This window comes from Fonsecaea pedrosoi (assembly GCF_000835455.1).
Source record: "Fonsecaea pedrosoi CBS 271.37 unplaced genomic scaffold supercont1.1, whole genome shotgun sequence".
Classification (NCBI taxonomy): domain Eukaryota; kingdom Fungi; phylum Ascomycota; class Eurotiomycetes; order Chaetothyriales; family Herpotrichiellaceae; genus Fonsecaea; species Fonsecaea pedrosoi.
In genome coordinates, this window is record NW_013550615.1 from 3,182,531 (window position 1) to 3,208,811 (window position 26,281).

At 52.4% G+C, this 26,281-nt stretch overlaps 10 protein-coding genes across 10 annotated transcripts; 6 read left to right on the forward strand and 4 right to left on the reverse strand.

Moving 5' to 3' along the window:
* Positions 1–233: 233 nt before the first annotated feature.
* Positions 234–1,963, reverse strand: Z517_01149 (6-phosphogluconate dehydrogenase (decarboxylating); the record flags this gene model as incomplete). The annotated part of the gene is made up of 3 exons (XM_013434111.1): positions 234–1,672; positions 1,747–1,834; positions 1,931–1,963. The coding sequence occupies 3 exons, from the start codon at positions 1,961–1,963 to the stop codon at positions 234–236; spliced, it is 1,560 nt and encodes a 519-aa protein (XP_013289565.1).
* Positions 1,964–2,357: 394 nt separating this feature from the next.
* Z517_01150 (uncharacterized protein) lies at positions 2,358–3,464 on the forward strand (the record flags this gene model as incomplete). Its single annotated transcript, XM_013434112.1, has 2 exons — positions 2,358–2,750; positions 2,814–3,464. The coding sequence occupies 2 exons, from the start codon at positions 2,358–2,360 to the stop codon at positions 3,462–3,464; spliced, it is 1,044 nt and encodes a 347-aa protein (XP_013289566.1).
* Positions 3,465–5,549: 2,085 nt separating this feature from the next.
* Positions 5,550–7,859, forward strand: Z517_01151 (uncharacterized protein; the record flags this gene model as incomplete). The annotated part of the gene is made up of 1 exon (XM_013434113.1): positions 5,550–7,859. The coding sequence occupies one exon, from the start codon at positions 5,550–5,552 to the stop codon at positions 7,857–7,859; it is 2,310 nt and encodes a 769-aa protein (XP_013289567.1).
* A 683-nt stretch (positions 7,860–8,542) lies between these two features.
* On the reverse strand, positions 8,543–8,944 carry Z517_01152 (uncharacterized protein; the record flags this gene model as incomplete). The annotated part of the gene is made up of 1 exon (XM_013434114.1): positions 8,543–8,944. One exon carries the CDS (start codon positions 8,942–8,944, stop codon positions 8,543–8,545), a length of 402 nt encoding a protein of 133 aa, XP_013289568.1.
* A 1,203-nt stretch (positions 8,945–10,147) lies between these two features.
* Z517_01153 (adenylosuccinate synthase) lies at positions 10,148–11,521 on the forward strand (the record flags this gene model as incomplete). The annotated part of the gene is made up of 1 exon (XM_013434115.1): positions 10,148–11,521. One exon carries the CDS (start codon positions 10,148–10,150, stop codon positions 11,519–11,521), a length of 1,374 nt encoding a protein of 457 aa, XP_013289569.1.
* Positions 11,522–12,323: 802 nt separating this feature from the next.
* On the reverse strand, positions 12,324–12,961 carry Z517_01154 (uncharacterized protein; the record flags this gene model as incomplete). The annotated part of the gene is made up of 2 exons (XM_013434116.1): positions 12,324–12,622; positions 12,721–12,961. 2 exons carry the CDS (start codon positions 12,959–12,961, stop codon positions 12,324–12,326), a joined length of 540 nt encoding a protein of 179 aa, XP_013289570.1.
* Positions 12,962–13,884: 923 nt separating this feature from the next.
* Positions 13,885–14,824, forward strand: Z517_01155 (uncharacterized protein; the record flags this gene model as incomplete). The annotated part of the gene is made up of 2 exons (XM_013434117.1): positions 13,885–13,924; positions 13,983–14,824. 2 exons carry the CDS (start codon positions 13,885–13,887, stop codon positions 14,822–14,824), a joined length of 882 nt encoding a protein of 293 aa, XP_013289571.1.
* An 835-nt stretch (positions 14,825–15,659) lies between these two features.
* Z517_01156 (uncharacterized protein) lies at positions 15,660–17,084 on the reverse strand (the record flags this gene model as incomplete). Its single annotated transcript, XM_013434118.1, has 1 exon — positions 15,660–17,084. One exon carries the CDS (start codon positions 17,082–17,084, stop codon positions 15,660–15,662), a length of 1,425 nt encoding a protein of 474 aa, XP_013289572.1.
* Positions 17,085–18,264: 1,180 nt separating this feature from the next.
* Z517_01157 (uncharacterized protein) lies at positions 18,265–19,495 on the forward strand (the record flags this gene model as incomplete). The annotated part of the gene is made up of 4 exons (XM_013434119.1): positions 18,265–18,578; positions 18,623–18,914; positions 18,986–19,262; positions 19,320–19,495. The coding sequence occupies 4 exons, from the start codon at positions 18,265–18,267 to the stop codon at positions 19,493–19,495; spliced, it is 1,059 nt and encodes a 352-aa protein (XP_013289573.1).
* An 809-nt stretch (positions 19,496–20,304) lies between these two features.
* On the forward strand, positions 20,305–24,741 carry Z517_01158 (uncharacterized protein; the record flags this gene model as incomplete). The annotated part of the gene is made up of 1 exon (XM_013434120.1): positions 20,305–24,741. The coding sequence occupies one exon, from the start codon at positions 20,305–20,307 to the stop codon at positions 24,739–24,741; it is 4,437 nt and encodes a 1,478-aa protein (XP_013289574.1).
* Positions 24,742–26,281: the final 1,540 nt, after the last annotated feature.

The window sequence follows — 26,281 nt, forward strand, 5'->3', positions numbered from 1 at the left end:
GGGGGTATGTTCATCTGGTAAATGTATACATAACCGTGTTTTAGGAGCGATGATGCATGTATGGCTCATATGGTTTTCTTCTCCTTTTTCCCGGAAATCCACTACAGGGACATACGAGGAAACCAATGTACAAAAGAGACAAGAGACAAGAGACGAGATAGATCTCCATAGATGCATATTCCATTTTTTTCTTCCTCTCTCGTCAACCAAAGAACCCACCCTTTTTTTTGGCTTTATCTCGTTCCGTCTAATTTGTCGCCAAAGATCCCTCGCGGCGGCTTCCACTCGTAGTGGTGGGACCCCTTGAGCGGCCTGCCCGGTCCCTCGGACTTGAGGTCGAAGCTGTGCGCGCCAAAGTAGTCGAGCTCGGCCTCCATGAACTGCGTGGGCAGCTCCGTCGAGCTCGAGTACTTGATGTATTCGAGCGTGGCGGAGAGGGCGGGGATGGAGGCGTCGGCCACGAGGGATTTGATGACCACGCTCTTGAGCGACGCGACACACGCGCCCAATTCTGCCGCGACGGTGGCGTGCGCGAGGAGATCGTCCTCGTTGAGCGTCTCGGACTGTGACAGGACGCGGTCCAGCAGGTCCGAGATGTGGTCGCTCTGGATGATGCAGCCGCCGCGCCAGATCTGCAGGATCGCCCGGTAATCCAGATTCCAGCCCTGCTCGCGGTCTTTGGCTTTGATGATGCTGAGCCCCTGGAGGAATGCGCAGAGGAAGGCGGCATACAGGGAGAGCTTCAGGTCCTCGATGAATGACGGCAAGGCTTTCTCGTGCGGCACCTCCAACTGGATGGTGGCCGGCTGCGAGGTACTGCCCCCGAACGCGTGGTTGACCCGCTCCCGCTTGGCCGCGTCTGCTGAAGCGAGGCGGAACAGGTGTGCGCTGACGATCGTGGGCGAGGGGACGTGCAGACGGATCGTCTCCTCGCAAGTCCAGACGCCGGTACCTTCAGAGTTGTCCACGTCTTGAACAACTTTGTCCAAAACATTGGCCAGCACGAAACTCCCTTCCTCGTCCCTGGTACGGTTGATGTCCGCGCCGATGGCCACCAGGAAATTATCTCGGAGAGGCCCGCTCCCATTCCACGACTCGAACGTGTCGGCAATCTCTTCGTAAGACATCTTCAAGCATCTATTCAAGATGAACCAAACCTCGGCGATGGCGGACATCATGCCTTGTTCGATGCCATTGTGCACCATCTTCACATAATGCCCGCTACCCGCTGGTCCTATGCCGGTCGTGCACGGGCGACCTTGCTTGTCTTTCGCGGCGACTCGCTCCAAGAACGGGACGATCTTCTTCAAGGTCTCGGCATCGCCACCGGGAGACATCGAAGGGCCGTGTCTGGCACTTTGGTATCCGCCGCTTACACCGCAGCCAATATAGTGAATGCCGTCATGATCAAGGGCTTTTTGTCGCCGCTCTGTGTTTCGCCAGTCCTCATTTGAGCAGTCGAGTATAATGTCACCAGCCTTTAGATATGGGCGCAGATTTTCAACGGTTTCGTCTCCAACAGAACCATGAGGTATGCTGAATACGAATATTTTGGGTGAACCTGGCGAAGAGATGCTCTCGCAGAGCTCTTTATAGTCTTTCTGGTGCACAATACGGTCACGGGCCTGGATGGCTTCAGCGTGTTCTTGAAGCTGCTTGACATTTTCCTCATCTGTTTAGGGATAGTGAGTATGAATGATCGTGGTCCGAGAAGTGAGCCATGAAACCATTATGGGAATCTCATACTTGGATCGTAGTAGTGAACCTCGACTCCGTGTTCAGCATATAACAGAGACATCATGCCGCCCATACTTCCCACGCCAATCATGCCAAGCTATATCGCGTCGGGTCAGTACGCGGATCTTTTGGGTGTTTAGGCTTCTGATGATCTTCTCGGCATGGCAGCATCAGCCCCATGCTCATTACTTACCTTCTCGAACTCTGGACGGCCCTGTTGACCCATCGTGTCCGTTTTGAATGTCTCTTACTGTTGATAGGAGTGTGTCCATGTACGGGCCTTAAGATAATGTCGGGTATGTAGGCGTGAAGTTTGAGTAGGCGGCTTTTCGTCATCGTTTCAGGAGCAATAGGTCATACAGGAAAAGACATCCGGTAAGCTACTGTGAGAGACAAGTATTTCCTCGATATCCGTTGACGTCATCTTGTATTTCCGAGCTCGGCCATGCATTGACAACTCCCAGGTGATACCTTCCTTGGACTTGGTATGAACTGCAGAATTTGTATAGCAAGAGACAAAGAGCTGCAGCCTTTTCCTTAGATCTATCTGTACACAAGGGGCAAGCACTTTTGAAAGCCAAAGAGTAAACGTACCGTTCACAAACCTTCTCTGCATCGTCATGGCGAGTTTCAATGGGAAGGAGATTCCAGTCTGTTACGCCTCATGCTCTATAGGACATGATGGTTCTAAGCATACGCTCCCGGCCAAGTTGCAGACTCTCGCCACTGCTGGATTCGATGCTATCGAGCTCTCAATGCCTGACATTCTCGCGTACGGGCGAGAGATCTCCCAGACCAAGGCAGATATTGATCCAAAGGATTACAAAACACTTCGATCAGTCGCAACAGAGATCGGGAAAATGTGCGAAAAAGAAGGCTTGAAAGTCTTGATGCTGCAGCCGTTTGCCAACTTTGAGGGCTGGCCTAAGGATAGCAAAGAAAGACGAGATGCTTTCGATAGAGCCAAAGGGTGGATGAGCATAATGGAGGCAGTCGGAACAGATATGCTTCAGGTGTGTAGGCTCGTTTCTCCCGTAGCCGTGGTTGAAACATAGCAATATTGACCACGAGAACAGATTGGATCATCTGATGCTGAGGGCATCTCGCCTAGTTTTGACGACCTGGCGGCTGATCTGGCTGAGCTGGCAGACATCTTTGCGGAGAAAGGGCTTCGAATCGCATACGAAAACTGGTGTTGGGCCACTCACGCTACGACGTGGAAGGATGTCTGGGATATTGTGAACAAGGCTGACAGGCCTAATCTGGGGTTGTGCCTCGATACTTTCCAAAGCGCAGGGGGAGAATGGGGCAGCCCGACGACGAAATCTGGACGAATCGAAAATATCAGTACACAAGAGTTGGACAAGAGATGGAAGAGCAGTTGCGAAGAGCTCTCCAAAACAATTCCTCCGGAGAAGATATTCTTACTGCAGATCTCAGATGCATATAAAATGGAGCCACCGTTGGACGACAAGCCAGATGACAACGGATTGAGGCCTCGAGGCCAGTGGAGCCACGACTATCGACCGCTTCCATACGACGGGGGGTACTTGCCCGTGGAAGATTTCACCCGGGCGGTGTTCAATACCGGCTTCAGAAGCTGGGTGTCAGTGGAAATATTTGATGGTAATGGGCCACAAAAATATGGCGATGATATGGGCCCGTTTGCAAAGAAGGCCTTTGAGGCGGTGCATGCATTGTTGAAGCAGGTCGCAGACACTGCTTGATTGTTTCTGTTGACTAGGGTCATGGTCATCAAAAGTACTGGACTGTGTTCAAAGGGGTGGATTGGAATGGAATCCAACACAGGGCGTCCGGCCTGGTTGATTGGAAGTACCATTTGCGGCATGAGCTATTCATGTCTCTCGTGTCCGCCAGGCCGCATATGAATATGCCAGACCTCCAGACATTGTGTACCAGGCGGAAGTCAGGGAAATCCAAGCTTCATACGTAGCTTGCAGTGAACTAGCTCGGCCCAGTCGAAAAGCTGCCTTGTGGAACCATTCATGCTTCTTTTGCCTTGCTTTTTGCAGCTTGACGGTAATTTCCGTCTTGTGGAATGCAGAAATATTCCAGGCTGTACAACATCAAGTCGGCATATTTCTAGATTCTACCGATTACTCGTCGGGGTCGCTCGAACCATGCGCCGGCAAAGAAGCAATAGCCGGCTGCATCTGAGAATAGACCCGCCGGATCGCCAGAGGAGTGATGTGCCATTGGACCTACTCGTAAGGCGTACTTGGGCAGAGAAGGTCCATAGTCTGAAGAGCCCGTACTCGTAAAGGAAGGTGGGTAGGGCAATCTGCATCCATGATGGGTTTTTTGGCCCTTCTCGAGTAGGACACACTCTCAGGACCTTGCCGGGGTAGACTGTACCGCGGATTCCGATTGGGAAGCGTGGTACAGACACTGAGGTCGTTCTTTGGGTCTTGATGTTGCTGTTGTCGAATTGCCAATCGCGTTCATGTCTCGGACTGATCCGGATGCAGTAATTGCTGACCTCGAATCTCCCGGAAAGGGCGGCTTGTTGCACGAGGGCAACCACAGGCATGTGTATCAATAAGTAGTCGGCCTCTATCACCTCCGTGCGGGGCAAAGAACATGCGAGTATCTCCCAGTAGACCAGAGAACTCGGATGAGGGGCCTGATAGGGATTGAGAAACGCGGTCAATAGGGCATCTGGACGCGTCGAGGGGTGAGGGTTGTCACTGATGGGGGAGCGGGAGAACGTGGGCGGAAATTGAGGCTGAGGTCTGTTTTTTCTTGGCACTGCATCAGGGAGCCACGGTTGTCTGTAATTTCCGACCCTTCGATCAAATTTCATCACCTCGGAACCTCCCATTCAGTCCTCTCGCTCCACCCAATGACGCCCTTATCGTCGCCGTGGTACCAAAGTACGTCGTTTCAGCCTGCCGTCGCGTCATGCAGCCCCCAAACCCATCCTCGGCCGGGTTCGCTACTTGTGTGTACATCGGTCTGTGCCTGACGCCACTCGCTTGGTGGCACAACATCTTCCACGAACGACCGGGGTTAATCCCAGATACCTAGATACCCTTGTTAATACATCCTTGCTGTCTGCGAGGACGAGTCTGGGTGCACCTCTCCTCCTGCATCATACGACAATCAGGATATGTCCCGATCAGGCAGCTAGTGATCTTCATTATCATCTACTACTTTTCTACCTCCTTCGGTACCTGCGTCGGGTACTGAGTCCACCGATCCCTGGTAAACTTTGAATAGGACGGGAGATCGTCATTGCTCAGAAGATCGTCTGCAAGGGGCGTTGGAAACAAAACATTCTTGGCTCTTTCCGGCTCGACTGCGAATGTCTGCCTTGGACCTTGCGCCTGGCACCCTTTGCGAGTATCCAATCCAAGCCCTGTATCTGGGTGTGAAGCTTCAACGGTGGCTTTTTTGGTGGCTTTCGACGACCCATGTCCAAGGAGAATGCCTCCCCGACAGACTTTGTGCGCGTCTCCACCTACCCTACCACTGCGCAACCCAACACTGGTTGCAAGGTTCGACGATAATAAGGTAATATGCTACGGATGCACCTTGTAAGAAAAGAAAGCGACATACACAGTAAGACTAAGTTATACCAGCGGTAAGTCGGCGCCGATGTAAGGCCTGAAGGACGTCGCGATCCATCCCCTGGCACGCAGCCACATCTGGTCAGGTACACCACTTTATAGTCCTCTATCCCTTCCCTTTGATCCCCTTCCTCAGCTATTTGCCCAGATTTTGTGACGACTAGGTCTTACATCCTCATCATCGCCCGGACGCTCTTTTTGTCATGAAATTCACCGTCCGTCATGACTCCCAGGAAATTCAGTAGCTTGAATTCAAGCATTTCTTCTACTCCAACAACAGACAACGACCTTGCGAGCAGAGAGCCGATCGATATGGAGAAGGCTCCTCATACAAATGGACCACCACCTACAGGTCGACCTGCTGGACCTCCTGCTGGACCCCCTGGACCACCCGGCGGCTGGCTAATTACGCGCATGTCGAAACAACAAGAAATCCTCTTCAACATTATGGTAGCATTCCTTCAACTTATCCCACAATCGACCTTGACAACAGTTTTCCCGGTCAGCCGGGACCTCGCACAGTCCTTCACCATCTCAAACCCCTCAGTACTGCCATGGCTTGTCGCTGCGTACGCATTGTCATTCGGAACTTTTATTCTGATCGGAGGACGACTTGGTGACATCTTTGGCCATAAGACGATGGTCGTGATCGGCTATTCCCTCCTCAGTCTGTGGAGTGTCGTTGCTGGACTAAGTCACTATGTCGGCTATGAGTTGTTCTTCGTGGCAAGAGGGTTCCAAGGTCTTGGTGCGAGTCTGATGGTGCCAAACGGTCTCGCGCTGCTAGGTCGAACTTATCCACCGGGATCCAAGAAGAAAATCCTCTCCTTCACGCTGTTCGGTCTATGTGCACCTGTGGGAGCCTACCTGGGCATGATCTTTGGAGCGTTGTTCACCAAGTTCGCATCCTGGTGGTGGAGCTTCTATACTCTCGCCAGCGTTTCTTGTTTCCTGGCAGTAGCCGCCTCTGTTGTATTGGTCTCTCCACCACCGACTCCAAAGCAGATGCTACCAGTCAAGGAGAAATTGCGGGATATGGACTGGCTTGGGGCCCTCACCGGTGTTGGTGGCCTTATTTGCGTCCAAGTCTCTCTTGTCTCTGCTCCGGCCTCGGGGTGGAGTACCCAGTACATTTTCATGTTGCTGATTATCGGCCTCTTGCTCATCGCCTTCTTTGTTATCACGGAGCTCAAGATTGCCGAACAACCACTGGTACCATTCAAGATGCTCAAGGCAGATGTTGGCTTTGTCCTTGGCGCCGTCGCATGTGGATGGGCCACGTTTGGAATATGGACATGGTTTCTGTGGAGGTACCTCCTTGGGATTAAACATGAGACTCCTCTTGGTGCTGCATTGAAAGTCCTGCCTATCGTGCCCGTTGCTTTGATTGCTTCGGTGTTGACGGCTTGGATGATGCGGAAATGTCGGCCCTCATGGACTCTGTTTTGGGCTTTGGTGGCTTTCGCATTCGGACCGCTGCTTCTGGCAGCCGACTCGAATATTGACAAGACGACCTACTGGAGCTGGACATTCGCCAGCCTCATTGTCATGCCTTTTGGCATGGACATGTCCTTTCCGGCAGCGACATTGATCATGTCCAACTTCTTTCCTCCTCAACAACAAGGTGTTGCCGGGAGTCTCATCAGTACGGTTGTCAACTACTCCATTTCTCTCGGTCTCGGCCTTGCCTCTACCGTTGAAGTTCACGTGAACAATAATGGAAAGGATCCGCTTGCCGGCATTCGCGGTGGCTGGTTCATGGGCGTGGGCCTTGGTGGCTTGGGAGTCATCATCTGCATTGCCTTCGTCGTCAAATCTATTCTTCATCCCACCCCGAAGGCGCCTCTTGGACCGCCGGCGCGGCCTCCCCCCGATGCGGTCATGCCAATGACTGCCCCGAGACCTGAAAATCAACGGAAGGCATCACAGGCTGCCACCATTTCGAGCCTTGCAACAACAATGGTTCCTGACACTGCTGCGCATTTGAGCCTCAAGCTGAACGAGATCGAGCCATTCAACTTTGAGAGCATGCCAGGATCTACGACCACATCCGCCGTTACCTCACCACAATCCCCATCATTCAGCACATCACCTAATCTCATCTCAAGCTTCCCCCCTCCTGCGCAATCCAAGCCCAAGGTCAACATGCTACATCGAATATCAAAAGATGTCCACTTGAAACGCTCGGGCAAGGACAACACTGCGGATTTTCATTCTCGTTCAAATTCGCAGACACTTCTTGCTGGTTCCACGGCGCAATCCCCGATATCTGCTTTCCCGATGCCAGCGGAACTAGATCCCGTATACCGTGCCCGCGGCAGCTTCGAAAGCGAGACCAGCGCTGAAGGGCGAAGAGAGCGCTGGGAATCAATGGCCCGCCAAACTGGCGGCGGCACTAGGAGGCCTAGCCAGCCAACTGAATGCGGGTATCCTTATGGCACGGGGTCCGGGCTCGCTCTCCGGGATCCTGACGGGTTTGACTACGATACCAGACCGGTGGTACCCAAGGGTATGATGGGCGATAAATTCTGAGCGTGGACTTTGACCTTATTCTCAACTTCTTCTCACGATATTTATTTTTGGCTGCGGCTACGATTTCGCAAAAAGGATTTTCTATGTGGGATGTTATCGACGGCGTCTGGACAGCAATGGCGCTGGCATGTCTGAAACGGCCTTTTAACAAGAGGAAGGGTGTAAAGGAATAGAAAAAGAGGGGCAAAAAGACGAGGAAAGGAGACGGATGGGATCTCTTGGAACCAGGACGGGCATGGAGTGTCGGAGCCTGCGGCTAGCAGACGTTGTCTACGTTCTTTTTCTGAGGTATCTGGACCTCGACCAACTAAACTTGATGCGGAGTTCGGCAGAATGGCGCACTTAATGGGCAATGAGAGACCACACCGCAGCAGCGGGTATGAATGGATGATCTTGAACTTTTTACTTTGCTTGAACACTGGCGACGCGGGTAATGGTCCACTAGATTCTCTGGTGGATGTTCTTGAACTTTAGACAAATGAGCCATTGATTCCAGATCTACCTCATATCATGTGGAGGATCTACCTGACGTGTGCGTCTCAACACGAGTCCCATCCCTGCCTTCCATACCCTGTTGTGACCCGCAAGTCCCAAGCCCTTCACCACGCGAGAGATCCAGATTTTTCCCTTCTAGAAGAAAAGACAGCCTTGTGGAGGAGCTAGCTTGCTCTTGGTCTGACCTCTCACCAGCCTCCTCGACGACGATCCTCTTTCCCTTTGTCACCCTTCTTTCCCCGACGGTGCTTCTCCCTCGCCTTCTGCTCGTCCAACAACATGCTCCGACAGTCCTTCAGCTGCACGATCCTCTCCTCTTGCTTCCCCATCTTCGCGTCCAACTGCTCGAGTCTCTCGCGTAGGAGTCGGCGCTGCTTGCGCAGGGAGTCGTACTCAGACTTTGCTTCCGCCACGTAATCGTTAGTGTCGGCTATCTTGCGGTGGAGCGTCCCGTCTTGGAGGTCATGGACGGGGAGAGCCTGGCGTGCCTGGCGAGGACGAGTGCGCTGAGCTTGCGGACGGTGGTCTTGGTCTCCTTGATGGTGTTGGCGTATGTAGATTCCTGAGGCGAGTCTGGTGAAGACGTCCATGATGGCAGGATGTACTGAGGTCTTTGTGGAGAGACGTCGGAGTGCTGTGAGGTGCTTTGGACGAACAAGGCTGTCGGCGAAGTCTTTGATGATGGAAGCGTCTGCTGTGTAGTTGAAATGGCAATCTGTAGATGAAGAAAGATGAGAAGTCCTTGCCACGGGGCATGTTTGTTCTATTTATGCCCCTTTCGTTGGCGATGCTGATTGAGAGGAATGCCCATGATGCTTTTGCGATTGCTTCCGACGCAAACCAGGCTCCAAGACATATGCTGTTCAGTTCATTGTATTTTGAGACACTCTTTTTGTTAGACAAAGCCAGCTCACGGGAATTGACAGAGATAAAATAGCATGGGATAGAGCAACAAGGGGAGTTATGGAGATGTTTGCATTCTGGACCGGAACTCAGCTCATGAGAGCAAGCAGCGCGGCTGAGCATGTCTCGGGAAAATGTGAGCGAACAAAGGGAGAAGGCAGCAGCAGACGCTTGCCGTTGCGGCACTGATTGTAGAATTCCATCTTTACTGTCTGGGCCTGAAACACGTCGCTAGATGTGGAGGCATCAACCTGGCATTGAATCATGTGCAGTGCATATTGGCCTCGTAGGTAGTTGGTAGCATTTCTCGCACCAAACAAGCGGAATATTACGGAGTGTCGTTCAGGTGAAGATGTGTAGGTATGATCGAAAGACAAACGCTAGGGTAAGAGGTAAACAAGAGGCGAACAAATAGAATTCGGCATGATGATGAGATGCAGCAACTTTTTTTGGGGGCTCTTTTCCTTTTTGCGCGTAAGAGACTTTTTTTGCATGAGGGCAGCTAATAATTATTATGCGGCTGCGCAACCCCCACCGAAAAGACCTGCCACCTGCCAGCCCTGCGCAGTCTGTGCAAAGTTCCGAAGAATCTTTTCGTCAACCCCAAACCCCACCATCCTTGGAAAAATCCGACGTGAGTCAATTAGCAACGTCTATTAGCCGTAGCATTGCAGTTATGTCTTTGCCCTGAGAAGTCAGAAATCTTAGATAATGACAGACATATCGACCTGAACATCGAGGCTGCCGCCTTCTTGTCTTGAATCTCTCGTGGTAGCAAATCTAGCCTCGTCCTCCTCTCGCCAGTCTCGCGCCATTTCTTCCTCCGATTTCGGGCTGCCTTCGCTTTCCACATTCCCACCTTAACATCGACACTCTACAGCTCTTCAGCCATGCCCGTCACTCTCGTGTTGGGCTCTCAATGGGGTGACGAAGGCAAAGGGAAGCTCGTCGATATCCTCGCATCCTCTGCTGATCTCGTCTGCCGCGCTGCTGGGGGCAACAATGCGGGCCATACCATCGTGGTCAACGACGTGACATACGACTTCCATATCCTCCCTTCTGGCCTCATCAACCCTTCCTGCAAAATCAATCTCATCGGCACTGGCTGTGTCGTGCACATCCCCAGCTTCTTCAAAGAACTGAAAGCACTGGAAGAGAAGGGGCTGGTGGGGGTGCGGGAGCGCATTTTGATCTCGGACCGCGCTCATGTATGCTTCGACTTGCACGGCGTCGTCGACGGCATCTCCGAAGACAAATTCAAGAATGTCGATGGCGGGAAGAACATGATTGGCACTACCCGCAAGGGCATCGGTCCATGCTATAGCGACAAAGTCGCCCGGAGAGGCGTGACCTTTTGGATGCTCGTCAACGAACAACAGCGTTGGGAAAAGCGCCTACGGGACCTGGAAGCTAACTACCGCAAATTGTACGGCGATGCCGCACTGGAGGGTTACAGTCTAGAAGAGGAGATCGAAAAGCTACGCGGATATCGAGAAGAACTGCAGCAATACGTGGTCGACCAGACGCCCTTACTCGCGCAGGCGGTCGGAACAAAGGGAATCGCCACGACCAACTCGAACGGCGCTGGTGCTCGCCAACCCAACATCTTGATCGAGGGTGCCAATGCGCTTCTTCTTGACATCGACCATGGCACATATCCCTATGTCACGTCCAGTAACACCGGCCTAGGGGGTGTTTTCACGGGTCTTGCTGGCTTGTCTCCTCAGTCCCTTTCAGCTCCAGGAAGCAACATTGTTGGCGTAGTAAAGGCCTACACTTCACGTGTCGGCTCCGGTCCATTCCCCACGGAACTCAACGCCGCAATCTCGCCCAAGGACGCCGAGTATGGCGACCGGTTACAACAGGTTGGCCGCGAATGGGGCGTCACCACAGGCCGCAAGCGGCGCTGTGGGTGGTTCGACCTCGTCCTGGTCAAGTACTCTGCGGCCGTGAACTGCTATACACAACTCAACCTGACGAAGTTGGACGTCCTAGATGGCTTTGAAGAGATCCGGATCGCAACAGCGTACAAGGTGGACGGTCAGACACTGCCTGGTTTCCCAGCGGATCTGGATGTCATGGACAAGATGGAGATCGAGTACAAGACATTCCCGGGGTGGATGACTCAAACGACCGGCTGCAAGAGATTCGAAGACCTACCCGAACGTGCGAGGGAGTATATCGATTTCATCGAGACCGAGGTCGGAGTGCCCATTAAATGGATCGGTACTGGTCCGAGAAGGGAGGACATGTGTATCCGCTAAAAGACATGCCGTGGATGCAGGAAAAGGAATTCATGATGGGATTGGAATGGGACGGGACAGGGAAAACGTGTAAATATCTGGACCAACATACGTGTATTGGCTTCGGAGGTGACGATCCCTGGCAAAAAGAGAGGCTTATTTGGTTTTTTCCCCCGTGTATCATGTCGATTGGGACATGGCTTTTTTGCCCCCCCAGCGCAGCCTCGTGTCCCCCCCAAACAGGCAGGGAGGGAGGAGAGGGGGGACTCCGAAGATAGACGAAAAGAAAGAGGAGATAACGAGGGATTTTAGACTCCGTAGATCACTTGTCAAAGCCGCTGGGTCTTTTTGATAGAGCTGATATGAGAGAACAAAAGAAAGTCAAATCGGCAAAAAAACAAGAAGCAAGACTTTTTAACAAACAAAAGGCTCTGGCCAGCATGCCAAATGTCTTTTGATCTTCGGATTCATCCCCATTATCTAGGCACGCATCTATGGTGTGGTGCTCAGTTTGAAGCTGGTTCCCTTTCCCTCCCGTTCCTCCGCAGGAGAAGATTTCTGGGTGTATTGTTTAGGACCAGATTGCCAACGGAAGACTCCAAATCTCCAAGTTCGAAAAACGGGTCGAGGGGTGTTCTGTCCCTCTCTTTGAATACTTTGACACACGGCTGGTACTTTTGCAACATGACGGACAAGCGTTTCTCTTCATGTCTCCACGTGTTCACACACAGAAGGTGACGCTGATGACTCAAAACTAACCCAGTGACATTTGCTGCTTGTGTTTTGACCGTATAGTCACTCCCAAATCTCCAGCCAGCTCTGTTTACAAAACTGCAACAACACCAGCGATGGCGATAACAGCGGCGGCAAAACTTCCAACTTGCTTGGCATCTGCGGCAGCGTTTCCGGTCGCTGATGCACCGCCTGCTGAATTGGACCCGGAAGCACCACTTCCATCTGTGGCGGTTGCAAGACCAGTGGAGATGGGACTGCCGGTGGTGGCTGTGGTGACGATCGTCGTGGTGCAGCTGCAGTCGGAGTTGTAGACAGCGGTGGTGTAGACGAATGTTCCAGCTCCAGATGTTTGACTTGCAGAATTTGAGGATGTTGCTGTGTAGGGAGCTGCGCATTCACAACAGGAAAGGGTACAATGTCAGTCAAATATCCATCAAGAAATGTTTTCCCATGTTCCAAGTTTCTCCCAGGCTGGGGCAACGTACCGACTGAAGAACCCGCGGCAGAGCAAGTAGAGATGAATGCAGACTGTGCGGCTGAAACGACGTTGCCACTGCACAAGCTAGCGATTGCCTTTTGTACGTCGGTCGCGTCGTCACCGCAGACGGATGACAGGTCGCCCGGCTCGTCTTGTGTGTTGACTGCGTTGAGAAGGCATGCGGGAGGGATATCTGCCAGGACCCGGACGGCCAAAGCGATAAATGGAAGGAGCAGTGAGGTCTTCATGATGTTATTTTGGCTTTTGTAAGGTTTAATCGAGGGTTCTAGCTCGACTTTGTCTCCGTCGGTGGTGTGCGTTGGTGTGACGCGTGGTAGGAGCTGCCAGGTAGGTAGGTAGGCGGAAGGGATGTTTTGGCGCGAAAAAGGGGGGTGGCTCAAGAGCGCTGAACGAGTGGCAGGAAACAAACAAGGGATATCATGAAAGAGTGACTGAGAAAGAATGAGAAGGGCGGCCGCTGCTGTAGGGTTAGTACAAAACTTCAGTCGGAAAGGAGTGGAAAGAAGTGAGTGAATATGGAGGACGTTGGGTCCAAGTTGTTTGGCCCTGCAGAAAGAAATGGCGATGCCCCCCTTGGTGCAGAGAACCAAGTCCGGGGATGGCGACGACGCGCGGTTCGCTGGATTGGACAGGGGCTCAAACGGGGGCGGGTATTCACGTGACCTTATCCGGAGTAATATGGTTCCAGCTCCGCGAATCTCACCAAGTCCCTTCGTTATTAAACCCCCAATACCAACCACCATTGATCTTCGGTCACTTGAAATCTAGAGCCTCTCGACAGACGTTCCGGCTTGTGTTTACAAAACCCATTTACCAAAGGTCAAGATTGCAATCCTTCTTCTACCCTCGCGGGACGACTTATCTAGACGTTGGCCAAGACCTGCCTTTTCCCCCCCGAGGTCTATCAGCCACTTGGATAAGGCCGAGACCTTGGACCGGGCCTTGTTTCGCCAGTGAAATATGACGGTTGTGATCCACTTGACGCACCTGAGCGACTATTGATAAGATTGTGCACTTTGCGATGATATAGGTCTATCAAGCTCTGTCGACAGGTAGGAAACAGGACAGTGTATATACGAGGATCGTCCTCGACTACTCAATCTCATCCCAAACAGAACACGAGGAGAAGTCTCATTCTTAAACGCGGGTAATGGAATCCCATGTTCAGCGCCTGGTTGATAAGACCTGGGGTGAGCCCGTACAAGTTGCTTAGTTCTTGCTTTCCTACCGCTGATGTCTGCATCTCAGAGAGGTTTCAGCAATGCGACGGCTCACAGCGCCTCCTGATCGCCATCTCCGGCATTCCAGGCAGCGGCAAAACCACTCTCGCTGCATCCGTCTGCGCGGGGCTTAACAAAGCCCACCACAGCCATCAAAACAAGCGCTTCCCCAACAGTCCGAGCCGCTCAGGGCCAGACATCGCCTTTGTTGTGCCGCTCGATGGCTACCACTTGACCCGCAAACAGCTCAGCGAGATGCCAAATGCCGAAGAGGCCGTTTTCCGCCGTGGCGCGGCGTTCACGTTCGATTCGCAGAGCTACCTCAAATTGGTCGAGAAAGTGCGTAAACCAATCAGCCCAGAGACGTTGACAATCTACGCACCCAGCTTCGACCACGCAGTCAAGGATCCCGTGGCGAATGACATCGCCATTCCCCCGACAGCACGGATCGTCCTCTTTGAAGGTCTGTACACGGCCCTGGACGAGCCCGGGTGGAGAGACGCTCACGAGTTGATGGATGAGACGTGGTTCGTCGACGTGGATATCCCGACGGCCACGCAACGGGTCGCGAAACGAAACTTCGCTGCCGGCATTTCCAGTTCCTTCGAGGAGAGCCTGGACCGGACGGAGAAAAGCGACATGAGGAATGCCAAGGAGGTCTTGGAGAAGAGACTGCCCGTCCAGGAGATTGTGCCCAGTATCGAGGACGAGACCTGGCGGAGCGAGGAGGTTAGAGATGTGGACGGCCAATTACAGGGGGACGAAGACGGCGACGAAGACAGGGAAAGGGACGAGGCGGAGAGGAGGAGGGAGAGGATGACTAGGATGGACAGTATTGCAATGCTCGCGGCAGATGGAGTTGGCATGTGAAATATTTGATGTGAGGGACGGTGGTTGAACAATCTAGTGTGGCACGACGAGGAAGAAGTGGCAATGGAGGACTTTCTTTTCAGCGCCTGTTTGCAGCATGCATGGCTCGTTTCTGTGTTTCTGTCTAACTTGTGTCGAGGGTCCCTTGCCGTGTAGGAAGACTGTGTGACTGGACCAAAGCGCTCATAGTACAAAGGAATAAAAACTGAATAGTGGAAATCAAACGAGGATATACTCGTCTTTGCTTTTCGTCTGTCATGGCAGGCGCATAGACCAACACAAAAAGACCTCTGTCAAGAAATACATAAATTGATAAAAAGCAAAATGCTCCGGTCCAGCCATGGCATAATATCCCTGTAAGGTCTCTTTTTGGTCCCATGTCATTGAATCCCAATCGTCAACATCCTAAGAAGCCCAAATCTGACACTGCCACTCATCCATTTCCCAAATCTTCAGCCGCTCTCTTTTCCGTACCATACCGTACCATTTCATTCATTCAACAAGTTGTTCCAGGTTCACACGCACAGGACCAAAGGAAACATTGAAGCTGACTTTTCGTATCGTAACGCGGCAAGGCGTTAGCCGGAAATTAGAACAATGGTTCGCATCATGGTTCGCATCATGGTGTCCGCATGGAGAAACCCTCTGCTTTGCCCAGCAAGAGTTGTGCCCGAGGATGGTGATCAGATGCCTGGTCGTTGACTCTAATTGTAAGGAGGCTAACCTCCACATGCCGTGCTCTGTTCGTCTTGTTAGATCAGCAGGATCATAGTCTGATCGAAGGTGTAGCCGCAGCGAGGTGTCCGTGGGTGGGCGCTCTGTATCCAGTCGACTTTCAAGCATAGTGTCTAGCCAGATCAAACGAAGAGCCTCTCACAATATCTGGTGACAGACCAACGGCAGCCCACAACTCATCCGGTATCTCTTCTCGTCTCTGCATCCGATTGAGAATAAATCCGAGCACTTCCAATTCGACAACCCTGTCACTCATCCTTGAAGAATCGTGCTGGTTCGATGAGTCGGAAAGGAGACTGTTCCGTGTTTCAGGCACTCCGAGACGTGTAGATGGGTTCCTCCGTAGTCTTCCATGTCGTGCGCGTATTTCCCGGACGTCCTCTTCAGTGATGCCCGAGGGGAGATCCAAGTCGCATGAATCATCCCCGCCTATTTCACCAAAGCTAGTCGTAGCAGTTGTGGCCTGAGACGATTGGTGAGAGCCACTCCTGGAATTCGACCGCGATGATAGAAAGGAAGTCGCCGTACTTGAACGGCCCGTTTCCATTGTGTCCAAGAGATTTCCCCAGTTCTCTTCCACCGGGTCGTCAGAAATCGGACTCGGACTACGCAAGCGGTCTCCAAGTCCGTCAAGTCTTGATGTCGACTCCCCTTGTGGGCGGTGCGAGATGTGATCGGAGTCTTGGGAATGTGGAAACGTAGACCGTTGGCGTCCTGTCGCAAGAGTGGGCAATACAATCTCTCCGACGGCTGGCACGGCCGCCCGAGGCTGTGAAGTAGCGCGGTATCCGTTTTCGTTCTCCTCGTCTTCGAGGCCCGCGAACGTTGGTCGGTGAACTGAATATGACCAGAGTGGTCGTCTGCTCCCGGACGGGCTGACAACCCTCGTAGGGCGAGCGTTCGAAGGTATATTATACCAAGAAGGTTCTGACTCGGGTTGGGACACCACGCCCAGTTCGAATCTCAGGCCCGACTCTCTTAATGGAGGTGGAAGCGGTTGAGTAGGGGTCTCTTGAGACTCGGACACAAGGGCGCCGAAGATGAAATCCGAAGCGATGTCGTCTAGTGGTGTTCCGCCGGATTCGACGCGTGTTCGGCTCACGGGCGCCACGTCCGTGTCACTCCGCGGTTCTGATTCAGGGTTGGCTCTGCTGGCAAGCATTCGTTCTAGATCCCTCATTTGCATACGCTGCCTCAGTCTGGCAAATCGTACGCGCTGCGCCTCGACGGCCTCGGCCTCGACTTCAGCATCAGCGCGTAATTCTTGAGCAGCCTGGAGCTGCTCGCGCTCGCGCTGAGCCGCTTGAGCAGAGTAGTGTTGCGCTACCTCGGCAAACTCACGACGCCGACGACGGCGTTCTCCTATTTCTTCTCGTACTCTTTCAAGTGCAGCGCGACGACTAGCGGCAATTCGACCTGGCCGCACGGTGGACTCGCGCCGGATGCTGGATCGTCCTGCGGCTGCAAGCTGATCGAGTTTTGCAGCAGGTTGCTCTGCAGCAATCTCGTCAGGATCTTGGAACATACTGGAAGCATATTGATTAGCAAATGAGCTTGCCGGCGATGGATATAGGAAAACAATGGTGTTGATACCGTGCGCGGGAGCGCAGCTAGATCTCAAACGGGGGTGGGGGTGGGAAAAAATTGAGGCAAACTCACGGTAAACCCATAGTTGTCGCAACAGATGAATCGCAATTGTACAGGTAAATTAACGTCAATGATGAGAGAGGAGAGTCGGAACGAACAACGACAAAGGAACGAGATGCGATAAACAATGGAAAAGAGTGGAGAGTTGGTTGAGATAGACAAGTGGTAGGGTGGGTTTGGGACGGATTGTTTTGTGAGCACCCAGTTATCCTTGGTGGTGATGGAAGAGAGAATAGAAATGAACGAACGCCTTGGGCGAGCCAGTGAGCGAGTATCTGGGGGGGGGGGGATGGTGGGAGAAAGGGATGGGCGGAGACCGGCTAGTTGTGGTGGCTGCTGGCTGCCAGTGAATAATAATTAGTGAGGCAGACTTGACGAGGCAACGCAATCCCATAGCGGGTTCTGCGGGTGTGGCTGGGGAGAGTCGCCAGAGGTGCCTGCGATTGTCTAGGCTTGCTAAGCCTACTTCGGCATCAAAGGCATCATCAGCATCAGTTTGCCAGGTCTGTGTCTGGAGGGCTTGGCACACGGCTATGTTTGAGAAGCTCAACTCCCGGCCTTTCATCTTTGGTATATATAGTGCGAGGTACCTATCAACCAAATGACTTATGTTTCATATTCCCTTTCCCTGAACATGTACATTTCCAGAAGGGTTTCCCATTGTAGTTGACAACAACGCTCCTGCGTCACCCGCGACTCTCGATGACAAACAAGAGACACTGATGACGGCCTTGCCGCCACTACGTACATACATGCCTGGCTGGCTGCGTCGTGCCAACCGTTGTTTCGTATTCGCATTCTGTACGTTTACAGCTTGGTTGTCATCAGCCTTTTGGTTGTGTAATATCTTCAGCCCAAAAGATGCTTCCCATTCACACTGCCCTCGCTCTTACTCTGCTTCCGTCTCCCTTTCTTTTTGTGGCTCAGCAATGGATCCAAAATGGTTTCCTCCACCAGATCGTCCCTTTCAATCAGGCGGCCCAAGTGTGATCGGGGCAGGAGTCATTGGCATTGCTAGCTTATGTTTTTCACCAGGACAGTTTCGCAAAATAACATCCATGTCGGCGATCTTGTGCATTCTTGCGAACCTGCGAATACACACGGCCGGAAGGCCGGAAGAGGACTATCTCAATGCCATCAACATTTGCTTGATCTCGATCAGATGCATCGACTTTGAGGTCTTGCATAATGCCGAGCAGACGTTTTGTCGAGAAAAGTCAGATGGGACGTTCGAGACTGCCGACGATATAGAAAAGATGACTGTCTGGCAAAAATTCCAGTGGAGCGTGTCCCTGTTTACAACCATGCGTGGAATTGGCTGGAATTGGCGCGTCAAGAATGTTGACAAAGTCCCAAAACATCTTTCTCGCAGGTGAAGAGCCACACCTGGGTATATTCGCCCTCTAACTGATGCAGTCGATTCGTCCTAGAGCAGATTGCCAGAGCCTCATACTGCTTTCTCTATATGGACGTCCATCAATGGTATATACGTTGGACGGGTTGTGGAGCACGGACTGGTACTGTCTCTGACATCTTCACCATCCCACTCTGGCAACAAATTCTCCTCGGATGGAGCTCTGCCTTCTACAGTGGCGTTACGTTGGGCTTCAGCTACTACCTTGGAGCGGCGTTCGCTGTCGGGTCTGGGCTTTATATGCCTCAATCGTGGCCTCCAATCTTCGGCTCATTCTTCGAAAAGGGTCATACAGTGAGGAACATATGGGGGTGTTGTTGGTGTGTAGATTCCCCCATGCTGGAGTACTAATTTCGTCTGATCAGCTCTTGAGGCATCAATTTCATCGTCGGATCTTTGAGAGTGTAAACAAGTGTTTACTGCACCTGTTGAGAGTCAAAAATGGTACTTTGGCCTCACGGTATCTGCAGCTATACAACGCTTTCTTTGTGTCGGCACTTATTCATCATGCTGGTGCCCTCAATTGCCCATATTCTTCCCTTGGCTGGTGCCAAGTCTATTTCTTCATGGTCCAGCCTGTTGCGATCATGTTTGAAGACCTTGTCGTATACCTGGGCACGAGGAAGGACTTGAAGGACACATGTAAGCGATTACCTCCCCTTTTAATCAGGTGCAGGAAATAGGTTTGACACTGGGCAGGGAAAACCAGGACGGTCGGTTACGTCTGGGTTATCTGTGTCCTGAGTTATTCCCTTCGATACGCAGCCCAGGGCATTCTGGCTGCTGGGCTAGGTGAAGTCAGACATCCGGCTGTGGACAAATATAGCATCATGGACCGACTGTTTGGATCAGGAGGAATGTCTTGCTCGCCTTGACAGTTGTGGACGGGCGTCTGTGTGTGCTGGCAGTTGACGCCACATGGCGATCTGTGACTTGTTAGTGAAGCAGTAGGAGGGGATCTTCTCTCCTCAATCGATCATGTAGCAGTAGACAACCCACTCAAGCAATGACCATCAGATCAGCGGTCAGAGATGACTGCAGAACAGACTCGTATCAAGCAGTAGTGACCACCACTGAGAGAGTGTGCAATTCTGTACCTAGATAGACGAGGCGGGTACCTTGGGAGGAAAGTCGCGTGCTGCGATGACAATTGACGCGTCCCTGACGGTAGAGTGGAGGTCTCGGTACGATAGGCCTGGATAGGGTAGTTAGCGGCCGCAGATCGCCCTGCAGCCTGCAACCTGCAACCTGCAACACACAACTGCAAGCGAGAGCTAGTAGGTTGGTAGGCCAAACAGCAGCCGACCTCATCTGGCAGCCCAGTCAAGCCAGTCCAATCTCGTGCCTTCCGCATTGATGGACCTGTTTTGTCTGATGTTCAATGTCTTCGTTTCATGCCATTTTGGAGACTGTCCACGATCATTTCCTGCGTGACAGAGCCATCAACAGACCGCTACTGCGCAGAACGAGTCAGCGGCATTCACAACACCCACCCTTGATGCCGCAGCCACACGGTGCAGTCCCAAACCATCGCCCGGCATCCTGCGTTGGCCGCTGTACCAGCTACCAATCACTCTGACTCTCACCAACCAGACTGCAGTTGGACCAACGGACAATGCGAGAGAACGATTCCGCCTTGCCCTTTTAGCTTCTCCCTCCCTTTCTTATTCTCTTCGATATCAAGATGCCTGCTCGCACCGCCGAACCCCCGGAAGATGTCCCTACTACTAGAGCAGTCGATGGCTTGGGTCTCAAGGTCACCAGAACGCCCAAGCCTCCTTCCAGTCCGTCCAAGAGAGAGGAGAAAGAGAAGACCAAGGCGCAGGATGTGGCCGAGCTGAAAGACTACCAACTGGGTGATTGCCTGGGTAAAGGTGCCTTTGGTTCTGTTTACCGGGCGTTGAATTGGGGCACGGGAGAGACGGTGGCTGTCAAGCAGATCAAGCTTGCAGATTTGCCCAAAAGTGAACTGAGGGTCATTATGCTGGAAATTGACCTCTTGAAGAATCTTGATCACCCCAATATTGTCAAATACAACGGATTCGTCAAGACGCCCGAAACCCTCAACATTATACTCGAATATTGCGAGAATGGATCCCTCCATTCGATCTCCAAGAACTTTGGTCGATTTCCCGAGAATCTGGTGGCTCTCTATATGTCCCAAGTGCTCCAGGGTTTGGTCTATCTCCACGACCAGGGCGTCATACACCGCGATATCAAGGGCGCTAACATCCTCACCACCAAGCAAGGACTGGTCAAACTTGCAGATTTTGGCGTGGCAAGCCGCACCACAGGACTACATGAATCCAGCGTCGTCGGAACCCCCTATTGGATGGCCCCCGAAGTGATCGAGTTGACAGGCGCAACGACCGCTTCGGATATATGGAGTCTGGGTTGCACAGTAATCGAGTTGCTCGACGGAAAGCCGCCATATCACAACCTCCAGCCGATGCCTGCTCTGTTTCGCATTGTAAATGACGATCATCCGCCCCTGCCGCAAGGCGCATCACCTGCTGTTCTGGACTTCTTGATGCAGTGTTTTCAGAAAGATCCAAATCTAAGAGTGTCGGCCAAGAAGCTCTTGAAGCATCCATGGATAGTGAATGCAAGAAGGACCAACCCGGACAGGCCGAAGAATTCCACTGAGTATGACGAGGCAATAAAGAGTGTCCAAGAATGGAACGAGGCTCTTAAGGATTCTCCAAATGGCAGTTCAATAAGGAAGAACTCGAATGCTTCGACCGCCAGCCCAATACCTGTGGCAAAGGACATGCTTCGTCCAACCAAATCTCATACCAAATCTCCCATCCCACTCCTCAATAAGGATAACACCACTAGATTTCGTTCACTTGAGGACGAGGACAATTGGGACGATGATTTCGCAACGGCTATTTCACCAAGCACTTTCCAATTGCCGCATCTGAGACCTCACGACAACTTTGGGGGCATGCTGTCTTCTGATAGATTGAAAGCTTTCGCTTCAATGGAGAGTGCACTGGGAAAAGAAAATGAGGCAATGGAAGACAAGGACTCGACACTCAAAGCCGCTTCGCTGGCCGATGTGGACGTGAATAAAACAGTCCGCCTTGCCACTACTGCGCCAACGAAGAGACCAGAGGTTCGTCACGCGAGACACAAGTCTGAGGTGCCTCTCAAACCAAAGGCAAAGCCCACGCCGATGCCTCGCAAAGCTTCATTGCCATCCGCTCGTCAGACAACGAACCTTTCCAAAAGTAAACCACCGCACCCGAAAGTACAACAAGACGAACCTCCAACACGACGGTACCGGGAGAGTTCTGTCGAGGATTTCTCCGATATCGTCCAAGGGAACGAACTCACTTTGGACACCAAACTTGGACTGATGCGGTTACAGGGTGACCCGCCTTCCAAAATTCTAGGTTCGCCCAGTGTTACCGATCTAATTCAGAGTATGAGACCACCCAAGACAGGCGGTAGTCTCAAGAGGAATCCGGCTCCTAGAAACAAACTGTCTATGCGGAGGACGCGATCTTCGATCGAGATTCAACGTTTCGCGGAGAGCGAGCAGGACGAGGACTTTTCAGATGTCTTTGCGCAGACAACTGCAGTCTTTGAGAGAGCCGAGAGCGAAGATGGCTCGGAGCTAATGTTAAACTCGAAGATCTCCAATCTATCATGGCTTCCGGATGCCGAGGATGAGGATGACCCTTTTGCACAACTCGAGGAGGGCCTCCCAGAAGTTGACCTGGAGTCAAATATTGCCCGCGACAAGCACGCGCGACTGCGGACAGACGTGGAGGTTCTCGTGGGCCAGTTGAAAGTCCTGCAGGACGACGATGCACTGTTACAGATTTCCGAGGACTTGATGAATTTCTTCGACCTCTTCTCGGATACAAAGAACGTCATTATCAGTGCGCATGGCCTGCTCCCGATTTTGGAGATTTTAGAAGATTGCATGCGTCTAGACATTGTCCTCAATCTTCTCAAGATTGTCAACGCCATCATTTTCAACGATGAAGAGGTCCAGGAGAATCTATGTTTTGTCGGGGGAATACCGAAGATCAACAAGTTCGCTTCGAAGAAATTTCCTCGAGAGATTCGCCTTGAAGCTGCAGCTTTCGTCCGACAAATGTATCAAACGTCGACCCTCATTCTCCAGATGTTTGTCAGCGCTGGGGGTTTGACGGTCCTGGTAGACTTTCTTGAAGACGACTATGACGATGATCGAGAGTTGGTGCTGATTGGAGTCAATGGCATCTGGAGTGTGTTTGAACTACAAGGATCGACCCCCAAGAACGATTTCTGCCGAATCTTGTCTCGGAATTCGGTTTTGGAGCCGTTGTCGCTCGTCCTGAACCGGGTTCTGATGGAGCCATCAGACTCTGGCGAGCAGAAAGAGCTGGCGGACTTGTGCGAAGGCCGGATCGCCAGCATTTTCTTCGTCTTTTCCCAGGCAGAGAACTATGTCAAGGAGCTGGTGGCTGAACGGACCGTTCTGCACCGGGTTTTGAAGAATCTCAAGAGAATGGCACCAGCCCACCAAGTCACGATGCTGAAATTTATTAAGAACTTGTCCATGTTGTCGACCACGTTGGATGCGCTTCACAATTCGAATGCTATTGATGTTCTATCTGAACTCCTCAGCAATAGCATGAGCAAGCCGCATTTTAGGGAGATGTCCAATCAGATACTGAACACCATATACAACCTTTGCCGTCTGTCGAAAAGACGTCAAGAAGATGCCGCGCTCGTGGGCATCATTCCGATTCTCATCAAAATCGTCAAGCAAGAAAAGACTCCGGTCAAAGAGTTTGCACTGCCCATTCTTTGTGACATGGCTCATTCCACCAGGGCTGCTCGCCGTGAGCTTTGGCAGAACAAGGGCCTTGCTTTCTATGTCTCGTTGTTGTCAGACCCCTACTGGCAAGTGACGGCTTTGGATGCAATCTTCACCTGGCTTCAAGAAGAGACGGCCCGAGTCGAAGATCACTTGTTGGAGAATCAGAATTTTATTTCTGCGATCGTGGCAGCGTTGACTAGCAGTAAGTCGACCTCATTTGAAAACCTTCTAGAGCCTCTGCAGAAGCTGCTGCGACTCTCGCCACCTCTGGCAGCATCGATGGCGAGAAGCTCTCAAGTTTTCGACATCTTGGGCCAAAAGCTGGGTCATAATAAACCCGCCATCCGTCTCAACCTGCTTCGTATCATTGGCAGCATCTGCGACTCGACAGAAGAAGGTTGTTACCTCCTGGACCAGTACGGTCTGTACGATGTGGTCCGAGAACTTTCGTATTCCGATTCTGCGGTGCTTGTCCGCAGCATGGCCAGCGAGCTCATTCGATCCTGCGAGGAGACAGACAATGTGAGCATCAAAAGTGGGCAGGGTGGCAGCTCAGCCACAAACGGCGCTCGAAGAAAGCACCCAGGCTTCCAACGACGCACCAGCTCCACGACGCCACCCCATCTCCTGGACCGGCAGATGAGCATGCCAACTTCACCTCAGTTGGGGCGATCCGAGCGCGCGAGTATGAACATGTACGAACCTCCGGTCGCACAGACACCGCGTCGGCAGCGCAATGGTGTCTACGTCAATGGCACAAACGTGATGCGACCAGCCAGTCGAGACGGGTCGACGTATGTGCGCGAGAACTCTCCGGCATTTGTCATGCCCAGCCTCACCCGAGCCAACACAGCGAGCGTTGTGACGGAGATGACGGTGAACAAGAGCAGGCTTCCTCGCCAGTCAACTGCCGCCACAGGTATGGTTGGACCGCATCGTCTGTCGAGACAAAGTACACGAGAGAGTATCGTTGGATCAGCCAGGGCGACGGCGGATAAGGACGGCAGTTCGGCAACTTCTACAAGAACATATCAAGGACACAGCAGCGGTGGAAGCACACCTGTGACATCGACACCCGTGTCAGAGCAGAGAGCCAGGAGAGAAGCCAGACATGCGCAATCGAGCAGCATTAGCCAAGGCCGAAGCAGCAACAATAGCAGCAGCAGCGTGGCAGGCTCGAGACCTGGTTCGGGACAAAGCCACGGTCAGAGTCAGGGGGCTGGGCAGGGTCAGGTTGAAGTGACGGTGGCGAGGCGGACGACAGCCAGGAGACACGGGACGTGGGACGATCGGTGGGGTTAGAAGTCCGGCTGAGAGTTGCATGAATGTGTCTAGACAGTTGGGTGGGGATTGTTTGATGAGCAACGAACAACGACTTATTAGAAGGTACAGACATGGCCATATGTTGGTCAGTGGTCAGGCTGTACCGAGTATCGTACATAGAGAGCACAATGGGACGAAGCGAAGCCTAGGAGCTGAGCTCTTGATGGCTGCGATCCGAGGGAGATGGTAGTAGAAGAAGCAACACATGAGGCCAAGTCGTGTCTTTTTTACGGAGTAGTGATATTCCACCTTGACGGTACATATGAGCTAATCCACGATCGCCCTCGACTAGATCTACAGTACTTGTACGTGGGGAATGCCAACTCAAGATGAGCCATCATGGCCCACAGGTCTTGGGTATGTAGTTGGATCCGGACATCTCACCGACAGGGTAGAAAAGGGGGGTGTTGGTGGTGCCCGGAGCCTCGTCGTCTCTCCCCGACGCCAGCCCATGGCATCCCATCATGCTCCATACTCGGACTGTGTCTGTGTGTCATCCCCGTGCCATGCCATGCCATGCCATGCCGCGTTCCCCGTTCTCTCGACCCCATCAGACATCAGCTGTAGCGACGAGGCTGTGGAAGTCTCCGTGCATACATACCTGCCTACCTATCTCCGAGTAGCTAATCAATACAAGATACCGGGACGAGTACAAGTGAACGGTTGGTGGATGGCTCGATGGATGGATCTTCGTACGTGTGGAAGGACAAGGACATGTACATACACATGCATGCATAGATGGCACAGTACTCGGTGCGAGAAGTGCAAGTATGTACCGAGTACTCGGTATGTATGTATGTGTGTATGTGGCTCGGCTGGTTGATCAGTGCCGAGTCGAGTACCTTAAGTGATCCAAAAAAAAACCGCCGGCGAAATGGTCACGAACGAACTGGAATGAAGTGTCTCGCTCATACACTTGAAGTACATGGCTCGTACTGTACCGAGAACCGAGTACCGAGTACCCAATAATCTCTGTATCTCATTCCCTCGAGTGTGATGGTCCCTGGTATCTCTGGCGCACCTCGCCCTGTCTACCCAGGCCCCGTCTACGATGTAGTACTCGGCACATCCATGTACAGGCGACAAGCATCTACGACCGAGTAGACTCGGCGACAACTCGTCAGAGTACGCCATGCACTGCTATGCTACTGTACAAGTCCGAACAGGTCAACAACGGAGTACATATTCGGAAGTATCGGCGCCGAAGGTCCAGGCCGTCTGTCTGTCTATGTACTCGTAACGCGGCCTACGGCCCACGAGGCGGCCAACGCGGCAATTCGGCAACACGGCAAAATTGGTATCTTCCTCACTTGATTCAATCAAACGAAACACGGCGCGCCCCATACATACACACATCCATGCATCCACGCAATGCAAGGCTCGGCTGGGGGAACTTCTTAGAAGACTAAACAACAAGGCCGGGGCGGAGGAAGTTGGATTACGGAGTATGTAGGCACGGAGTATGCCAGTGTACAAAAATGTACCTCGTACTATTTCCCAACCCTTTTTTTCAGGGGGG